General features: G+C 32.5%; 1 protein-coding gene across 3 annotated transcripts; it reads right to left on the bottom strand.

Annotated features, from left to right (window-relative positions):
- Nucleotides 1-2062: 2062 nt before the first annotated feature.
- Nucleotides 2063-15850, bottom strand: LOC148628259 (uncharacterized). 3 transcript variants are annotated; one of them, XM_088585234.1, is made up of 4 exons: nucleotides 15826-15850; nucleotides 13820-14203; nucleotides 4703-4892; nucleotides 2063-4195 (listed from the first exon to the last, which is right to left on the bottom strand). In XM_088585234.1, exons 2-4 carry the CDS (start codon nucleotides 14182-14184, stop codon nucleotides 4085-4087), a joined length of 666 nt encoding a protein of 221 aa, XP_088441360.1. In that variant the 5' UTR covers nucleotides 14185-14203; nucleotides 15826-15850; the 3' UTR covers nucleotides 2063-4084. The 3 variants fall into 3 exon arrangements, with proteins under 3 accessions (XP_088441360.1, XP_088441343.1, XP_088441350.1); XM_088585217.1 differs by lacking the exon at nucleotides 15826-15850 and adding an exon at nucleotides 15010-15196; XM_088585224.1 differs by lacking the exon at nucleotides 15826-15850 and adding an exon at nucleotides 14321-14763.
- Nucleotides 15851-16161: the final 311 nt, after the last annotated feature.

The following is a 16161-nucleotide window of genomic DNA, read 5'->3' as shown; positions in this document are numbered from 1 at the left end:
TTCATATGGCTATCTTGATCTAATCACAAGCGTATTGTGGTACGTACGTATATCACTGTATGTTCGCCCACTGTTCCGTATGTCGATGACATTTGTCCGTCAGTCGGAATATTATGGAATAACTCAAAATGGTTTGAGTGATTTGTATTGTTAAGTTTTTCTATGGTTGTCTGCGTGGTATAAAGCCTCATTTTGGTTTTTACCGTTTACCAATTTTCCGGTTCCAAGTTTGAGAATTGAAAAATGGGTGGATGTATTATGTACTTTAAGCGCAGTCGTAAATCGGAGTTGTCGGTATGACTTTCTACTTATGCTACATATAAAAAATCGACCAACAACATTCGCTCAGTTTCTGTGGGTTATTGTAACATGAACATTTATACACTTCTCTTCATTACTTTTCAGTTTAAATTTTGTATTTAGAATATACACGATTTAAAAATGTAAAAGAAGCGGGAGGAAATCACCATGAGACAATCCTTCAGTAATATATAAATGTTTAAAACAAACAAAAAAAAAGCTATTCTCCCATCTTAAACCATTAATACGGGTCTCCTGCACTATTATACCATAAGCTCTTATAAATACCAATAAAAAGTTCTACAAAACCGCAATCAAAAGTTAATGAAATTAATAGGAATATGAAAGAAACAGTAGACATGACTATTTCATCGCACAAATTCCTGAGTTGGAACTGGGTTTGTGAGGTCAGTTTCATAATGGATTCTAGAAGTTTTAATATTTTAATACGAAATCACACCTGTCCAACTTCTATTATATACAATTTATAGTCAACCCCCACTTACATACCGGACTTACACGTCCGTATCCAAGCAACCAATTGATCAAAATTCTATGGTCGTGCAGTAAATTTAGTCAATTGATTTTTATGTCATAACTTCTTTTTGGTCTACGTGTGGAAATTCTTAATATGCGTCGTATGTATTTATTTCATATATCAGTTGTCAAATTGCTTAAACCTTTCTGACTACTTAACAGTATAAGTTGAAAAATGACGAGTCGTCTTAAAAAGTAGAAATAATTCTTATCCACCCAGATGTCACATTTTACAGCGAATAAATTGGTTAACTTTAGATGATCGGATGTTAACCGTTTTACTCGCTATGATTAAGCTGTATCACAAAGTTATAACAATATTACAATAGCGTGTTACTCATCTCGATTAAGTCAAATAATTAATGCTTAGTAAACGGTGATTAAACAATTTGAGAAAAACAGCACCATCAGTAAATGCCGGACTCCAAACGAAAATCAGTGAGCAATGAATAGCCCTCAATGTGGAATAGTAATACGACTAATCGACGTGTTCTATTATTTTTGAAACAAAACAAAAACACAAAATTGTATACAATTCTAACCATTTGCAAAGATCCCTTTGACAAATTTCCGACAAATGATAGAAAAGAGGTGAGATAACTGCGGAAATTTTAACAGAATTCCCGAGATCTCACAACACACTGTTTAATATATGCCCCTTGTGTATAGATATTTCACGTAGTTTTGTCACCGGTTGGTACAGACTTAAGATTTGTGTTCGAAGAAAAACAATGCAGTTCTTACATTGGTATATAATGGCTGTTGAACTGAGAAAAATGTTAGCTTGCCAATATAGTTGTTAGCAAAGGTTTGTAGAGCGCGACTACTCTATGCAAAAACTATGTGAAAACACACAAGGGCAGGATTTATTTCAAACCGCCTAATGATCATTGTTTAACTTTTTTGCACTATGACGAAACAAACACTTTCATACTGTTATTAAAATGAATTATTTGCGACGGACAATTACTGTGCACATAACATTTGGGAATATAATTATATAGAGGTTCTTTGTGTTGCAAAGGTTACAGTTATTCAGTTTCTACCCGATGGCATGCAAGCGCATATACTGACCTCTGTCAAACCTGCGAAATGTCTATCGCTGTGGAAGTCTGTGTTTATGTAGTATTTTTACAAAGTTACTTCGGAGCATAATTCAAATTTTGGATTGGTTTTTAGGTAAATCACAGTTCCAGTTCAGGAAGGATAAGAAAAAAGACAAGAATTTATATAGTCATTTTTAATGTTGTTAAAATATATCACAGATATTTGTAAAATTTAAAAATATATTTGGATAAAATGATTTAACAAACAGTAAAAAGCTAAAAACAACATGTCAATAAAATCCCACACTTTAGTAAGTATCACCAGTCATTCGGCAAATCCCGTTAGATTCCGGCAAGCAACGTAAGAGAAGGACGGAATCATACGAAGTTTGTCGATTCTATCACACCTTGAATAGGCAACAGAAATTTTAAAGGACTAGCCGTTTAGTTAAAAGCGGGCTAGGCTCATATTTAAAATGCAGAAAACATGCAGGAACATAATTGATTTGAAACAAGTACTATCTTTTAAAAAAAGATAGCCGACGCAGTAAAATTGTTTTTTTTTACTGATAATTTTCATCAGGAAAATTTCCTTTAGTTATCAGTATTTGGCCAATCTGGGAACAGAATTTTGATCAGGTGACTTGCGTTTCCACGGAAGAGCGTCTTTAAGGTCAAAGGGTAAAAAGCGAAACTATACCAACTGCGTCGGAAAAATTCTACGATGATCAATTGGTCTTAGAACAATCAAAAGAAAGAATACGTGTAAATATTTTACGTAATGGCCTCTTTAAGACTTTGAAAATGAGCATGTATGTTTATCTTGTTACTTATACACTAGAATTGTAGACTCAAATTTTTAGGCTATCTTTACAAACATGTAAAAGCCTTTATTTTAAGAATTTCTAGCCTTACGTTTACTTATGGATTCGTACAAATAAACCATACATTTTGTGAAAGAGTCTATTTGAAAAACAAATGAAAATGAATTACGGTTGACAAGGAAAAATTAATTTAAGTTGAATAAATAAACAACTAAAGACTTCAAATACAACAGATTTTTTTGGCTATCAGCCTTCAAACAATCTAAACAGCAAAACATACGAGCTTGGCTAGAAAATGGACATACAATTCTACACTACACAAAATATAATATTGTGTACATGCATATTGCAGAGAAAGAACTCTAATAATACTGATGGGTTACATACAAGTACGTGCTGATGCAATGTAATTACTACAAATTATGATTTCAATATTAATAATTATAAATAAATCAATACATTTTTTAAACATATATTTAAAAACAAATTGAGCAAAATAATAATAAAATATCCATAAAACTGAACTCAAACAGTTAAATCACGCATTAAAAGCACAAAAGACAAAACCAAATGTAATTTTGACAGCAAACCTCAAGGAAATGGTAAAACCTACTGTATTAAGTTTAAAATGTTCAAAACCGGAAATCTTTTTGCAAGGTGGCTGAAACGTTTTGAATTAATCGGGGTGCTTTTATGACTAATGATTGTTAGTTACCACGGTTACAAGTCATCAAAATTCATGGTTTTCGTATTTTAAACCCCGAACTGAAAAACTTAAATATGACTACTGTAACTATACTATACAGCCTCTAGTGCAACGTATATGCTTCTTTTTTTTTCTATGTTTTTGCCATATCTATACAAGTATGCTACACAATAAACGTTCTTGGTATATCAATTTCTAATATCAGTACATTTTGTTGAAGCACCTTTTTTCTTTATTGACAAACGTGCACGGAAGAAATTTATTTCGACGACAACACTTTCAACTGCAAAATAAACACGAAATCAAATGAAAGTGTCATTAACTTGAAGAATCCTCTTCTATCTCGGAAAAGAAGTCTTAACAAAACCAGTACAAACTCAACATAACTTTACCCTGACATGGCGGAAACAATGTTTTGTTCAAGCTCAACACAGCAGCAGACGATCGATAACTTTCTCCTTTCAATACTGCAGCAGACAAACTTCGAAATTCTTGGAAGTTATTCGAACAAAACTTCGAAAGACAATCCATAAAAAAAAACAAATAACAATTCATACATTCATTTCAACTTTGAAAGTATGGTCTGTGGTGCATTTATGAAATGAATTACGAACGTCGGACGCTATTCAGAGCTTGACATGTATTTTGTTAGTAACAGTAAAAATCTATGATTACTTCAATGTACAACTCCAGTTAATAGGATTGTAGCGTAGTCTTTCTCTGTCAATTCTATCTTCTAAGAATTTACTCTTTTTTCTTGACTCCCAAATGTCTTCCATATACTGAAAACGAAAATGATGTAGGTATTGTAGAAATGAATTGTGTTCTGTGGGTTTGTTTTTCATTTTGTTTTTAATTGTTGGTGTTGTTTGTTTTAAAATGTCTTCAGATAACAACGAAAAAAATTATAAAGGAAAGTTTAGCATTAATTTTGGCACTTTATGTGATTATGTTGGCAAAAGTTACAAATTCTTGTGAACATTTCCAAACATAAAGAAGAGCAAAGCGACGTGTACACGAACGTGAAGCATTTCCTGGCTGCATACAATTTGACTGTTGCCTAGAATTCTGATCTTAAAAAATAAATAGCTAGGCCTAAAATTAAGACTTAATATATTAAACGTCTAGTCAGTCGTTCAATGATTGAATCTGAACTGTACACATAGGTTGCTACGGACGGAGAGGAAAGACGTGGCATTACTTTGCACGACTCGATTCGCAATTTCGATGGCATTGGTGGATAAAAGCTTCACGTGACGAAACGAACGAACACACTTATAAATATATACCTGTTTGTTTTGATTCCTATATTGTTGAAGATAAACATGTTTATTTATAAATTTTTCCATGTCTTCCTGTCGGCATTTATTGTCATAGGCTATTGACGTCGCACTTTCATGTGTTTTCTCTCTGTTAAACTGTACTTTTTGTGTGTCTTTGTCGGACATTTGTTGTTTGAGTACTTCTCTGAAATGTTTCCTGAAAAAAAAATCAAACGGTTCGAAGATAAATTAAGGAAATGCCTCTTTCAGGCTTATAGGTTTTGAAGGGAAAAGGGGGCATGACTTGTTTGAGTAGTACACTGGGGTTAATAATTAAGTGCACCACTTAGAAGTCGCCAAAATTAGAAGCGCTAAAATTTTGGGTTGCTTGGTTGCTTCAAAATCGTCAAACTTTACAACCCCCCCAACCCCCACCCACCCCCCAAAAAAAATAAAATAAAATGAAATAACCCGCCATGAGATATTGTTTTTATCGTAGACTCTCCCTGTTACTTTATTGCTTCTCGAACATGCTTTTTCTTTTTGGAGTAAAGCTAGAAAGCTAGGAGTAATAAAAATGCGAAACAGTGGTTGGCTAACGTCAATCAGTTTATCATTGTGGAAGAACCAAATATACTTTTATTATCATTAAATATTTTTCTTACTACGTGTAAATGTCTAATTTTATTTACACATTCTTGTTTATGCTCATAAAAAGACCTCATGCGTTGCACTTTGAAATGCAACTTTTCAACAATCTCCATTTAAACGTCTGTATCCAAGCACCAAATTGATTAAAAGTTCATACTCGTGCACTGAGTTATTCAGTCAATTGATTTTAAGTCAAAGGCTCTCTAAGTGTCTTAATCTTCCATGATTATGTAATTCGTTTTAAATTCTTTTATATTTCTTTAACCGAAATCTTTGTAAATTCTATAGTGGTTTGATATACATTATGCGATAACGTCAAAATGAAAAAAACATTCGGAAATAAAAAGATTGAATGTAAAAATTACGAGTAGCATAAATGTACTTGACAAATGTGATATTTTTTTATAGAAAAAAGGGGGTATTTTGTTCCAGAACTGCTTCCATCATGAATTTTGACCTTCCTGGTCCCCTACTAAATCATTCAGAGGCAGAAGTGTCAACATATTTTGATAGGGGGTTTCGGGCCATTATTTACTTTTTTTTCCAAATTATGCAAAACATCTTCCAAAAAGGAGATTTCGACCCTCCCCCAACTCGTTGCATCTGCCGGTGACCGCAGAGACATTTTGGTCATGTTTACTCTTAAATTTGATCTTCTTATATTTTGATATCGGTATAGCAAGTTCGCTCCTTACAAAATCTAACAAAGAAAGTCAAAGAAATTCGTTTTATGGCATTGCAGGTGTTTTTTTTTTTTTATGGCAGGGGGTTAAATTTTGTTTTGATTTTTGTACAAATTTTTGACAAAAATTGACCAAATGATAGTCTGGAACAGCTTTATTTTATTATATTGATCGGAACCCCCTTTTTATAACCTTTGGATCCGCTCTTGGTAGCTGCGTTTTTCTTCGATTAATCAATAACAATAATTATAAATATATCTACTCAAAAGCCTTGAATTTCATTTGTGAATAATAGAAATATAGCCCATTAATAACTCTAAAATTCTTATGCAACAAAATCAATTTTCAATTCGAAATGTATTTATTGTAACAATTGAAGAATCGAAGACAGAAGAAATAGAAACAATAAACCAACATTCAAAAGATACAATATCCCAGCTTAAATCCAAAAGGATTATTTCCTACTTAGTCTTTAGAATCCGGTTGCCAATATACAACTTATAGACTTTCTTTAAGATCAGCCAGTTAAGCGTGAAATAATTAATACATACTTTAATATAGTAGATATACAGATATACGACCCTTTTTTCACACTTACTTGGCAATTTAGATACATATCGCAGTATGTCTGTTAAATAGTCATTTTAGGCGCGGGAAATGACTGGAAGTTTGTAATAAAATGATTTGATAATGTAATGATTCAAGTTATTTTACGGGGCATCTACCATCTACACGCCCGCCCGCCCCCTCCCCTCCCCCCCGCCCCAACCTTTTCCATTATCGTTAGGCACAATAGTTTTCTGGGTTTGTACATGTATCTGGAAAATTGAAGTTCACTTATTTATTTTATACAAATGAATATTGTGTAACTAAATACTTAATTGCGTGTGTGTTAATCATGATACATTATCATAGTAATAATTATACACGTTTGTACTCAGAATTTGATTTTCTCACACCAATGCTGCATTCGTAATTTGAGGAGTTTCATCGACGAAATCAGATCTATACTTTTTACAAGTAAATTTATATATCAAACTTCGATATAATTGTTTTCACCACGATCATAAACCCTGTCTAGAAGCGAGTTCATCGATTACAGAACACATACAGACTTTTTAACGTTTTATTTGCATGTACTTAAAAACCTTATAATATAACTGGGCTACTTTTTAAAACTATGATTTATACTCAATCTTTTTTATGAAAAAAATAAATTCTCACGAACAAAGAGCAAAGACTGATATCACAGATCGAGAAATTAGGACGTCTCGACAATAAGAATTATATTACCATTTATCTTATTGTAAGAAACAATAGAAAATTGACTTTTTTACCATGTTAAAAACAGAAGCAAACAAATTTTCTTGTTCAAATATTTGAAACTCCACCTATAAATTAGTATATAAAGATAAGTCAGAATTATATTTGAAATTTATATTTTATCCAAACAACTAAATTTGTACAGTTGTGATAAAATTCGGATATTATCTTGACGTTTGAATTTTAATCAAAATGAATTCTCTCGTAACTATAATTTACTTTATTTACTTCTTGTAAATGAGATACATCTATTTTATTGTAATTTATTGTAAATGCAAAAGTAGGCGCATAAATGCATAAATTATCCAACAAGCAAATACTCGTATATATATTATAGTAAGCAAAATTCGAGTACTTCCCGAACTTAGGCGTGATGAGGAAGAAAGGACAACGGTAAAAAATTTCAGTAGTAGTACATGGTGGATCCTTTTTGTTAAAATATAGCGTTAATTTTTTTTACAAAATTTGTGCTAAAATGAGCCAATGTCAGCGTATACCCCTCTTAATACATGTATTTATCTCCGGACTGAACCCCCTTTTCCATATACGAGATCACACTCTCCCTTTTTAATTGTCTGAACCCAACGCTAGAGAGCTTAAAATCGTCTCCGAACTCATATATCAAAATGTTTTATTTACAAATTGAATAACTTTTGTATTTGTTTAGTTGAGCATGAGGAAAAATATAAAAACTTCTGGATCCACCCTTGAAGCGCTTAATATTGTCTTCGGGCACATTGATCATTAAGATGCATGAATGACTCGTGTATTTGTTTCGTTGTGCACATAGGATACGTATTCTAATGAAACTATTACATGTATATATTGGACAGTTTTGTTGGTCTTGTACCTGTAATAATGCAAGTTGCAATGATAAATTACAAAATTTAATACTGGCCCAAAGTTAGTATGATATCAGATGTCATGTCGTGTTATGTCTATTATTAGAACTTAGTGAGAGGTTTATCAAACCTAAGCTGTAGGGGATTATGGTTCGTGACCTTAAGTGCCCCATAACAACCGACTTTTAAGGAGCTATTGCGGCTTTTGGCCCACGTAAAATAAAAATTCCAGCTGCATATGTATAACATGTGAAACTTTGTGCTAGGTACAGGTACATGTATATGTCGACATGTCATATTCGTCGGCCAACTGTTGCAAAAAGACATGTACTGGACCAATTTTCTTTTATTTACCGTTCATAGAATTTTAACTATATCCGTAAAAACCTGTTAACAATAAATTAATCAAATGAGGACAATAAATCGTCGCCTAAAACTATTAATTTTTCAATATACCAATTTTAATGTTAAATGTACTTTATAAATTCATCGGGGAGGTGACTATCAAAATTAAATACAGACAGTTTTAATTTGTACAATCGATAAGTTCTACATTTATGTTGTGAATTCAGTAGTTAAAAACATGTACGTTTTAGTTATAGACAAAGTTGGCAGTGTCAGGATTGATATAACGATTACCTTGCTCATCACCAGGAACTAATGGAGTAAATAAAACACAGTCAAGTAATATCAGTTACTGACAATTGGTTTGCCATGATATGTCTCGGTTTTACTTTGAGCAAAACCCAGTTGTCCGCTTTAAGTTACAGTCTTCATAGAAATCAGACAGGAGGTGATTTATGCATGTAAAAAAACCACCGGATTCATTTTTATTTCTTATTCAGAATAAGTTACAGACCACATAACCAGTCTTAGTTATTCATTTGGTTTTTGCGCTTTTGAGATGAATTTCATATAATCAGCCCTTTGTAAGAGTTATCGTTCTTGATTCGCTTTGATTTAGTTGATTTTAGTGTGCGATTTAGTGTATGATTTTCTAAAAAGTACAAATTTGAATGCAAAAGACACTATTGTAACATAAATAGATAGATTCTGAACACCGAAAAAAAATATGAATAACCTGTACCAGGCTGTGTTTGAATTTTTTATGGAGTGGTACTTTTAAAATCACTTATCAAATCTTGTTTTTCAAACTGGATATTTCACAAATCTGCCTTTAAGTTGATTCTGAACATTCTATGGTCACACTTTCAAACTGAAGGATCGAGCAGTTTCTACAGTTCTTTTAATTAATGTTTGATTTGCCTAAAAAAGCGTCTCCGGCTACCCTTTCGTCGTTCAAAAGGAAATAACTCTGAGAATATTCAGCGGATCATAAGTTCCTGGTAATTTGCCCAACTACACGTCATGTCCTAACTACATTAAAAATTTGTGACATTTGGTGCAGTAGATTCCGAGGAGTTGAGCATTCGAAAATGTTACGTACAGACAGGCAGCACGACAGACAGACGGGTGGACAGGGCAAAACAATATGTGCCCCCACCAAATTTACCAATCAAATACAGGACCTGTACGTGTGTATTGTACGTGTAATACTGTACACTACAAGTCTATCTGAGAACCGAAGCATATTTCATTTATAAAATGTCGAACATCATATGCGTTTATGCGTTATGTCTCTAAACTTAATTTGCTTTAAATTTACTGAGTAGGTATTTTGGTCGACTTAATTAAACCTGAAGCAATAACCATTTATAGAAGGTTCAATAAAATCTCTCAATTAAATCTAAATTGCGCATTTTTACAAAATATAGGAATTGATTTCATATAAAACGAACCTAATTTGAAACCTTGAAAGTTTTACCATAGAGATGAAGACGACGAACAAAAGGTTCTGTAATAATTAACCGTTTTCTATGGCAAATAATAAAAGTCTATAATCAATTATAGAACAACGTTGCTCTTTTCCTTTATTACATTTCCTGTGAAAAAATTGATTGTGCTTGATTGTTTCCGCAAAAAATTAACCATTCAATAGAATATTTTCACAACAAGAACTCGAACATTGGATGTATCCTATTCAATTCCAGAAGTATTATAATCTTTACTCCGTTACCAAAGGCATAAAAATACCCTTTTCTAATTGTAAAATCTACATTATTAAAACTAGACTCGAATTTCATATTTGCATCATAATCAGTTCGGATCATTATGGGGTCATTCGAATACTGTTGAAAATGGGTTCCATTGATTTTATGAGACATGCAATTAACAAGAACGAAATAAAGTATTTACCAACTACTCAAAAACCTTACTAGATTTTAGAACGTACGTAAAATGACATTGGTATGTATTGATTTGGTTTGCAATTTGAGTTGAAGTTCATTCGAATTTTAGTCCTAATTTGATCCTTGAAGATATCGTAATGACGTAACCACACAAGCGTAAACTTGTGGACAGGACCGTATTTTATTATTTAAAAAGATAGAATGCGACTCTTGATATCTAAAAACATTACTAGAAGGTTAAAACTTAAAATAGTTTGTTAATTTTGTGCAAAATGTGGGCAAAACATACATGACCAGGATAAAATAAGAAGTAAACATTATAGTTCTGATATACATGAGTACGATACATTCATGTTTGCTTTGAGCAAATAATGGTATGGAATCCTCCCCCTTTTTTTATGAAACATCCTCTTTTCCTGGATCCGTGCCTGCATATTATAATTTATGTCCACAATAATTTAAAAAAAAGTATTCGACGGACTTAAAGGTCACTGTAAGCACTTTAGTAGAATAGATGCATTTTCTTGTGCATATCAATTATCTTCATATTTAATTAATTCCCATTTGTAAGGATAAGATGCTGTTAGTAAGGAAAGCTTAAAGCTTCAATGCTACATTGAATGACGAAAGACATTGAAATCTACAATGTTGCTACGAACAAAGCAATGTCACATGGAGGCTGCTATGAAATCTGTTGCTTAGGAACACATTGTCAAGGTCTGCTTATACATAAGCTTAAGTTTACGATATTATTACAATGAAAAGGACACGTACACTAAAATGACGATGCCAGTTTAAGATAGGTGTAAAAAACAAATGATAGTTTAGATATACTTGAATACGATATACAATTTTTTTTCTTTGCTCGCTTATCCCCCCTTTTTCCCAATCTTATTCGAACTTCATATTCTAGTCTTTGTACATTTATCTGAATAACAAGGAGTAAACATGCAAATATACATTAATATTATAATTTTATATGCATAATTTATGCTGGTATATTTTGTCCTTTTCCTCTTTCAAAATCTAGCCTTTTTCTATTCTATAGTCAACTCTAATTTCTAGTAGCAAATTTAATGTATTAGTAACGAGGTCATAGTAGCCATATCTTTTTTCACGAACTTTGACACTTGTCGTTCCATTCCAACGAAACCAAGAAACAATTTCAAAATATGTGTTCCATGCATTTAAAATTCCAAAAAGTTTACAAAAGGTGGATTAGAAGGGATTACATTTAGATATTAAAATTTAAACATTTAACACTAACCAAGCCACTTAGAAATCAAAATATTAACTGTGTTCTTATTAGAAAGTAAATATTACATTTAAATTTCTGAATTCATAAGCCGGTTAAAAAGTTTCAAGTACGTCCTCTTATCTAAAATTTCGTCAAAATTGATCTTCAGAAAACGTCGCGAATAGGTGTCCTGGAGAGTGTCACATTAAAAGTGGGTTCAAAAAGATATAGTTACGCATGATTATGAAAAAAAAAGTATTTAGAAGGAGCCATAGGTATCTTGAGTTACATTCATTCCGCAATAATGAATTCATACGGCCAAAATATTTGTTATTACTTTTAGGAATTTCATAATTCTTGACTGATCTAATTTAAAACATCCTCAGGCATATTTTTAAGCGAAAGGTTTAGAAATGCTGTTGCTTAATAAAACTGTTGCTTAATAAAACTTTTTTTTTAAAAAAAAGTGAGGTCAGAGGCTGTACAAGATTCAAAACGAAGTTGTCACGAATTGTATGGCAACCTAAAAAAAAAAACCAAAGTTCGTACTACATGTAGAATGTGGGTTGTATTATTTCTCACAGAGTATTACTATTTTAAACGTCATTTAGCCCTCAAATGCTTATAAAACACCTTTTAGGAATCAAGGGAACCAAAGTTTATAGCGATAACCAAAAGAATGTAATCCAGGGCAAAGACCAGATATGGAAAACAGACATATACAACAAAGAACATAATAGTAACTAAAATCATACATACAAAGTAACAAAAGCAAAAGAGCTACTCGAACTCCACTTATACTGGGAGCATGGACCAGTAGCCCTTTTCACAAAAAATTGTTAGAGTAAAATTAGTCGTAAGTTATGACGTCACAATACTTTTATTTACTATGACGTCATAACTTACGACTAATTTTACACTTACGATTTTCTGTGAAAAGGACCTCTGGTGCACCGGTAGGGTAAGCGTCCTCTGCTTTTCTGAAACAAGTTAACTGGTAATGACTTGTCGGGAAAAATGAGGGTTGACTGTCTGGCCGTATCCAAAGATGTTGAAAGGAGTTTCAGAAGGCTTCCGGAAAAGGGGGTTCAAAAGTGTTATTTGCTTAATTTTGCCGACATTTTCCAGATTTTCAGCAAAATTTCTAACAAAAAAGGGGGTTTCCAATCCCAAGAACCCACCACTGCCTTGTCAGACAGGTGTGACAGTTCGGTTATTATTTCCTAAGTCGCCAAGAAAAAAATATTTTTACAAGTAAAGTGTCACACAGCGTATTTATCCATTGCGTAATATTGTAATAGGCAGGCGTAAGGTAAATCGCCTTAGTCTCGTCACCGTGACCATTGTAAAAAAAAAGTGAAAATATACATGTAACATGGCCATTACCTGAAATATTACAGTTTAACCTCAAATTTGACAATTTAAGACGTAGTTAAATGAAAGATTTTAAAATTTGTTTAAATGCCATTGAAAATAGAGAATCAAACCATATATTTAAAGTGATTAAAAGCTGAATAGTCCTTTGAAATTAGTGTAGGCCTTCATTGGGCTGTATTATATTTTTCTACGCGTCCTTTATCTCTTTGACTTGCATTTAAAACATATATACACTTCAGACATCTTAAAGAAATCTCTTTTTAGAAAGCTCTATCAAGTAGAGAACTTTATAACCCACGGTATAGGAAAAAAATATACCCGTCCTTGTAATTTTTATGATGAATATTTTCTGTGTTATCCTTCCATATTAATAGAGTTTATTCGTTCAAATATCTCCATGAGCGCATGCATTCAAACTTATAGCCAAGGTGTGTCTAAACCCATTTTTACACGCAAATGATGTTTAAGAACGCAAACAACTTGTAATTTCGTGATTATGAATATAGATAAGAGTTTTACAACAAACCTCGTTTCATCCTTTGGAAGGCATTGATAAAGTTGGTAATAAGTTACCTATTTATAAAAAAAAAACATGAGAGCAAAAAGGGCAAACACATCAAGCGCAGACATTCAGGAAAAGATATAAGCATTTTGGTATTGCAAATTACCACATGTGTTGTACTGTACAAAGAAAACAGCAAATGCATGTATGCAACAGGTATAACTGATAATCTCTCTCTCTCTCTCTCTCTCTCTCTCTCTCTCTCTTAAGAAAAGCTTACCTATATTGTTCTTTCTCAGCTGCTTGACCGTAGAAAGGTTTAGACCAGGCTGAATGGTAACGCTGATGTTCTCGCTGCTGCATCATTATCCTGCGTGCTTCGTTGTGCCAATGCTGGTCTACAGTCTCCCAAGCCATGTTTATCCTCTTTTTTGGCGGTGGAGGAGACAGGGGATTAATCCTTTGAGGAATGCGTACAAGTTCCATAGAAGTGGAGAGCTCCCTTGGAGGATAAGGTCCATAACTTGTAGGTCGTGTGGGTCTGTCTATAGACGACTCAGATCGTAAAGTGGGGCATTTTGTAGTCACTGGTGTACCCACAGGCGAAATTTTTGGTGAAATTTTTGGAAGTGTTGTTGTTGACATTTTCAATGTTTATACGTCACTGTAACACAAAAAGCAAGATAAAGAATCATACACAATTTGGAAATAAATATGAAAACAAAATATTACGCACAATTATATGGAACGTTAAGAAATGATATTTATATAAAGATTTTACCTTTAGTGTGTAGTATCTTATCGTCGAAATTCTGTATAGTCATAAAATTACATGTACATGTTATTCCTGTGACTTTGTAAAATGTTCATCTACTATGCAGGATTTCAATCTCTCGTAAAATCCTGTTGCATTAATTATAACAAGATTATGCTTTTAAATGTCCAATTTTACATAAATGTCGATGTGTTGAAAAGTAAGCCTCTATACATGTAATTGACACTTGAAATCGACACTCCTTCGCAGAATAGAGAATCCCAATTCACATTAAAACCCAACTAAGAGACACTTTTGTCAAAGTCCATGATGTTGAATAATTTTCTTTCATTGTATACAATTATATAAACAATTTCTTTTCCTCTCATCTTTTGACGAACATTGATGTATGCATGTTCAATATTTCAACTGCATTTCTAGTCTCTCCTAGATGGGTTTATACGGAAATATTGTCGATATAGACGGTGTACCTGATCAGACGGTAAAGTTTTATAACATTAAATACTGTTCGATATATTAAAGTATAATGTTCGTATGTTATTTATTTACATGTATACATATTATATATGATTCAAGTATTAGATTTGATATGTCAGTTTTAAAACCCAATTTCAATATGTATATATTAAACACCTTGTGGTAAATTTAATTAATAAAGACAATTATCATTCGTTAGTTAATTAAAACGTACATACCTTTAAAAGTTTATATATACTCCTAAGAAGTTTACATTTTCATCTATATATTTTTTATTTTCTCCATAGACACTTTTCGCATGTCGATTTCACAAGTCACATGATTCCCGTACGTCGCTACGGAGATATGTCTAAGCCTCGTTTGTGTTATTCATTCAATTCACAAAAGTTTATCCGTTTTAAAACGGGGTAGGATTACTGTTTTTATACGAACGGTATTTATTTAATATTTGTCGAAGGCAATTAGTGAAGCTATTCAATTGAATATTACCTGTAAACTGTAAAAACCAAGGTATATCATTTTTCTCCTTGTGAAAAGAAAGTATTTAAAAGATCGATCTCGCGAAAAATCACTGTTATGAAAAATCAGTAATGACGCGATGGCATGACAGAAATGGAAGACCTTTTAATTAAATCAATTACCTTAATTAAATTAGCAAACTGAAAGAATTCTACCACAGAAGGAAATGAAGTTACCAACCCGACTAAAACCTTTCACTTGGAAGTCGACAGGCCTGAACTTACTCCATCGGTTCGGTATGCAATCACAAAAATCGAATGCAATGAAAATATTGAAGGGATATTAAAGAAAATTAAAGAACAGCAAATCATAAATTACAAGCAGATCAAATATATTCATATAAAGCCAAAATGTCATGAGGATTAATTTATCATAATAAGATTGAGTTGAGTTCGCTTCGAAAGATACCCAACAGGATAGAAATATATCTTGAAAAAGTTGGATATGCTCCTAATTAAAACAAAGTATCTACACAAAAATATATATTCAAACACACAAGTCATACAAAAACAAACCATTTTGTGATCCACAGCATGACAGTTCTTTCGTACGCCGTATGCTCTACGTTAGTCTCGTCATGGATGCGTATAATTGTTGTATTTCTATAATAGAATTAAATAAGCTCCAAGATACAATTAACTATACTGATTTTGTAACTAAACGTCAAAAATACTTGAGATAGGTAATCACAGGTTCAGATTGAAAGACGCTTAGGTAGTCTTTAAAGTTGGATAGTAGCTTGTCCACGTTTTTGTTCACATAAAGTAGCTGTAATCACAGGTCTTGGATAACCCAAATTAAAAGCCTCAATGCAATGGTCAAATTCCTAATATTTTATGACTTTTTAAGCA

This window comes from Perna viridis, chromosome 1, assembly GCF_037379345.1.
Source record: "Perna viridis isolate PV_CMFRI_1.1 ecotype Kerala chromosome 1, ASM3737934v1, whole genome shotgun sequence".
Classification (NCBI taxonomy): Eukaryota; Metazoa; Mollusca; class Bivalvia; order Mytilida; family Mytilidae; genus Perna; species Perna viridis.
The sequence above is the reverse complement of the archived record's forward strand: the minus strand, read 5'-3'. Positions and strand labels throughout refer to the sequence as shown.

Excerpts from the sequence above, each read along its gene's own strand:
- LOC148628259 (XM_088585234.1), bottom strand. The coding sequence starts at position 14,184 with ATGTCAACAACAACACTTCCAAAAATTTCACCAAAAATTTCGCCTGTG. Across the intron at positions 4,893-13,819 it reads GCTGAGAAAGAACAATATAG|GAAACATTTCAGAGAAGTAC; the intron begins GTAAGCTTTTCT and ends TTTTTTTTTCAG. Across the intron at positions 4,196-4,702 it reads ATAGGAATCAAAACAAACAG|TATATGGAAGACATTTGGGA; the intron begins GTATATATTTAT and ends TTTCGTTTTCAG.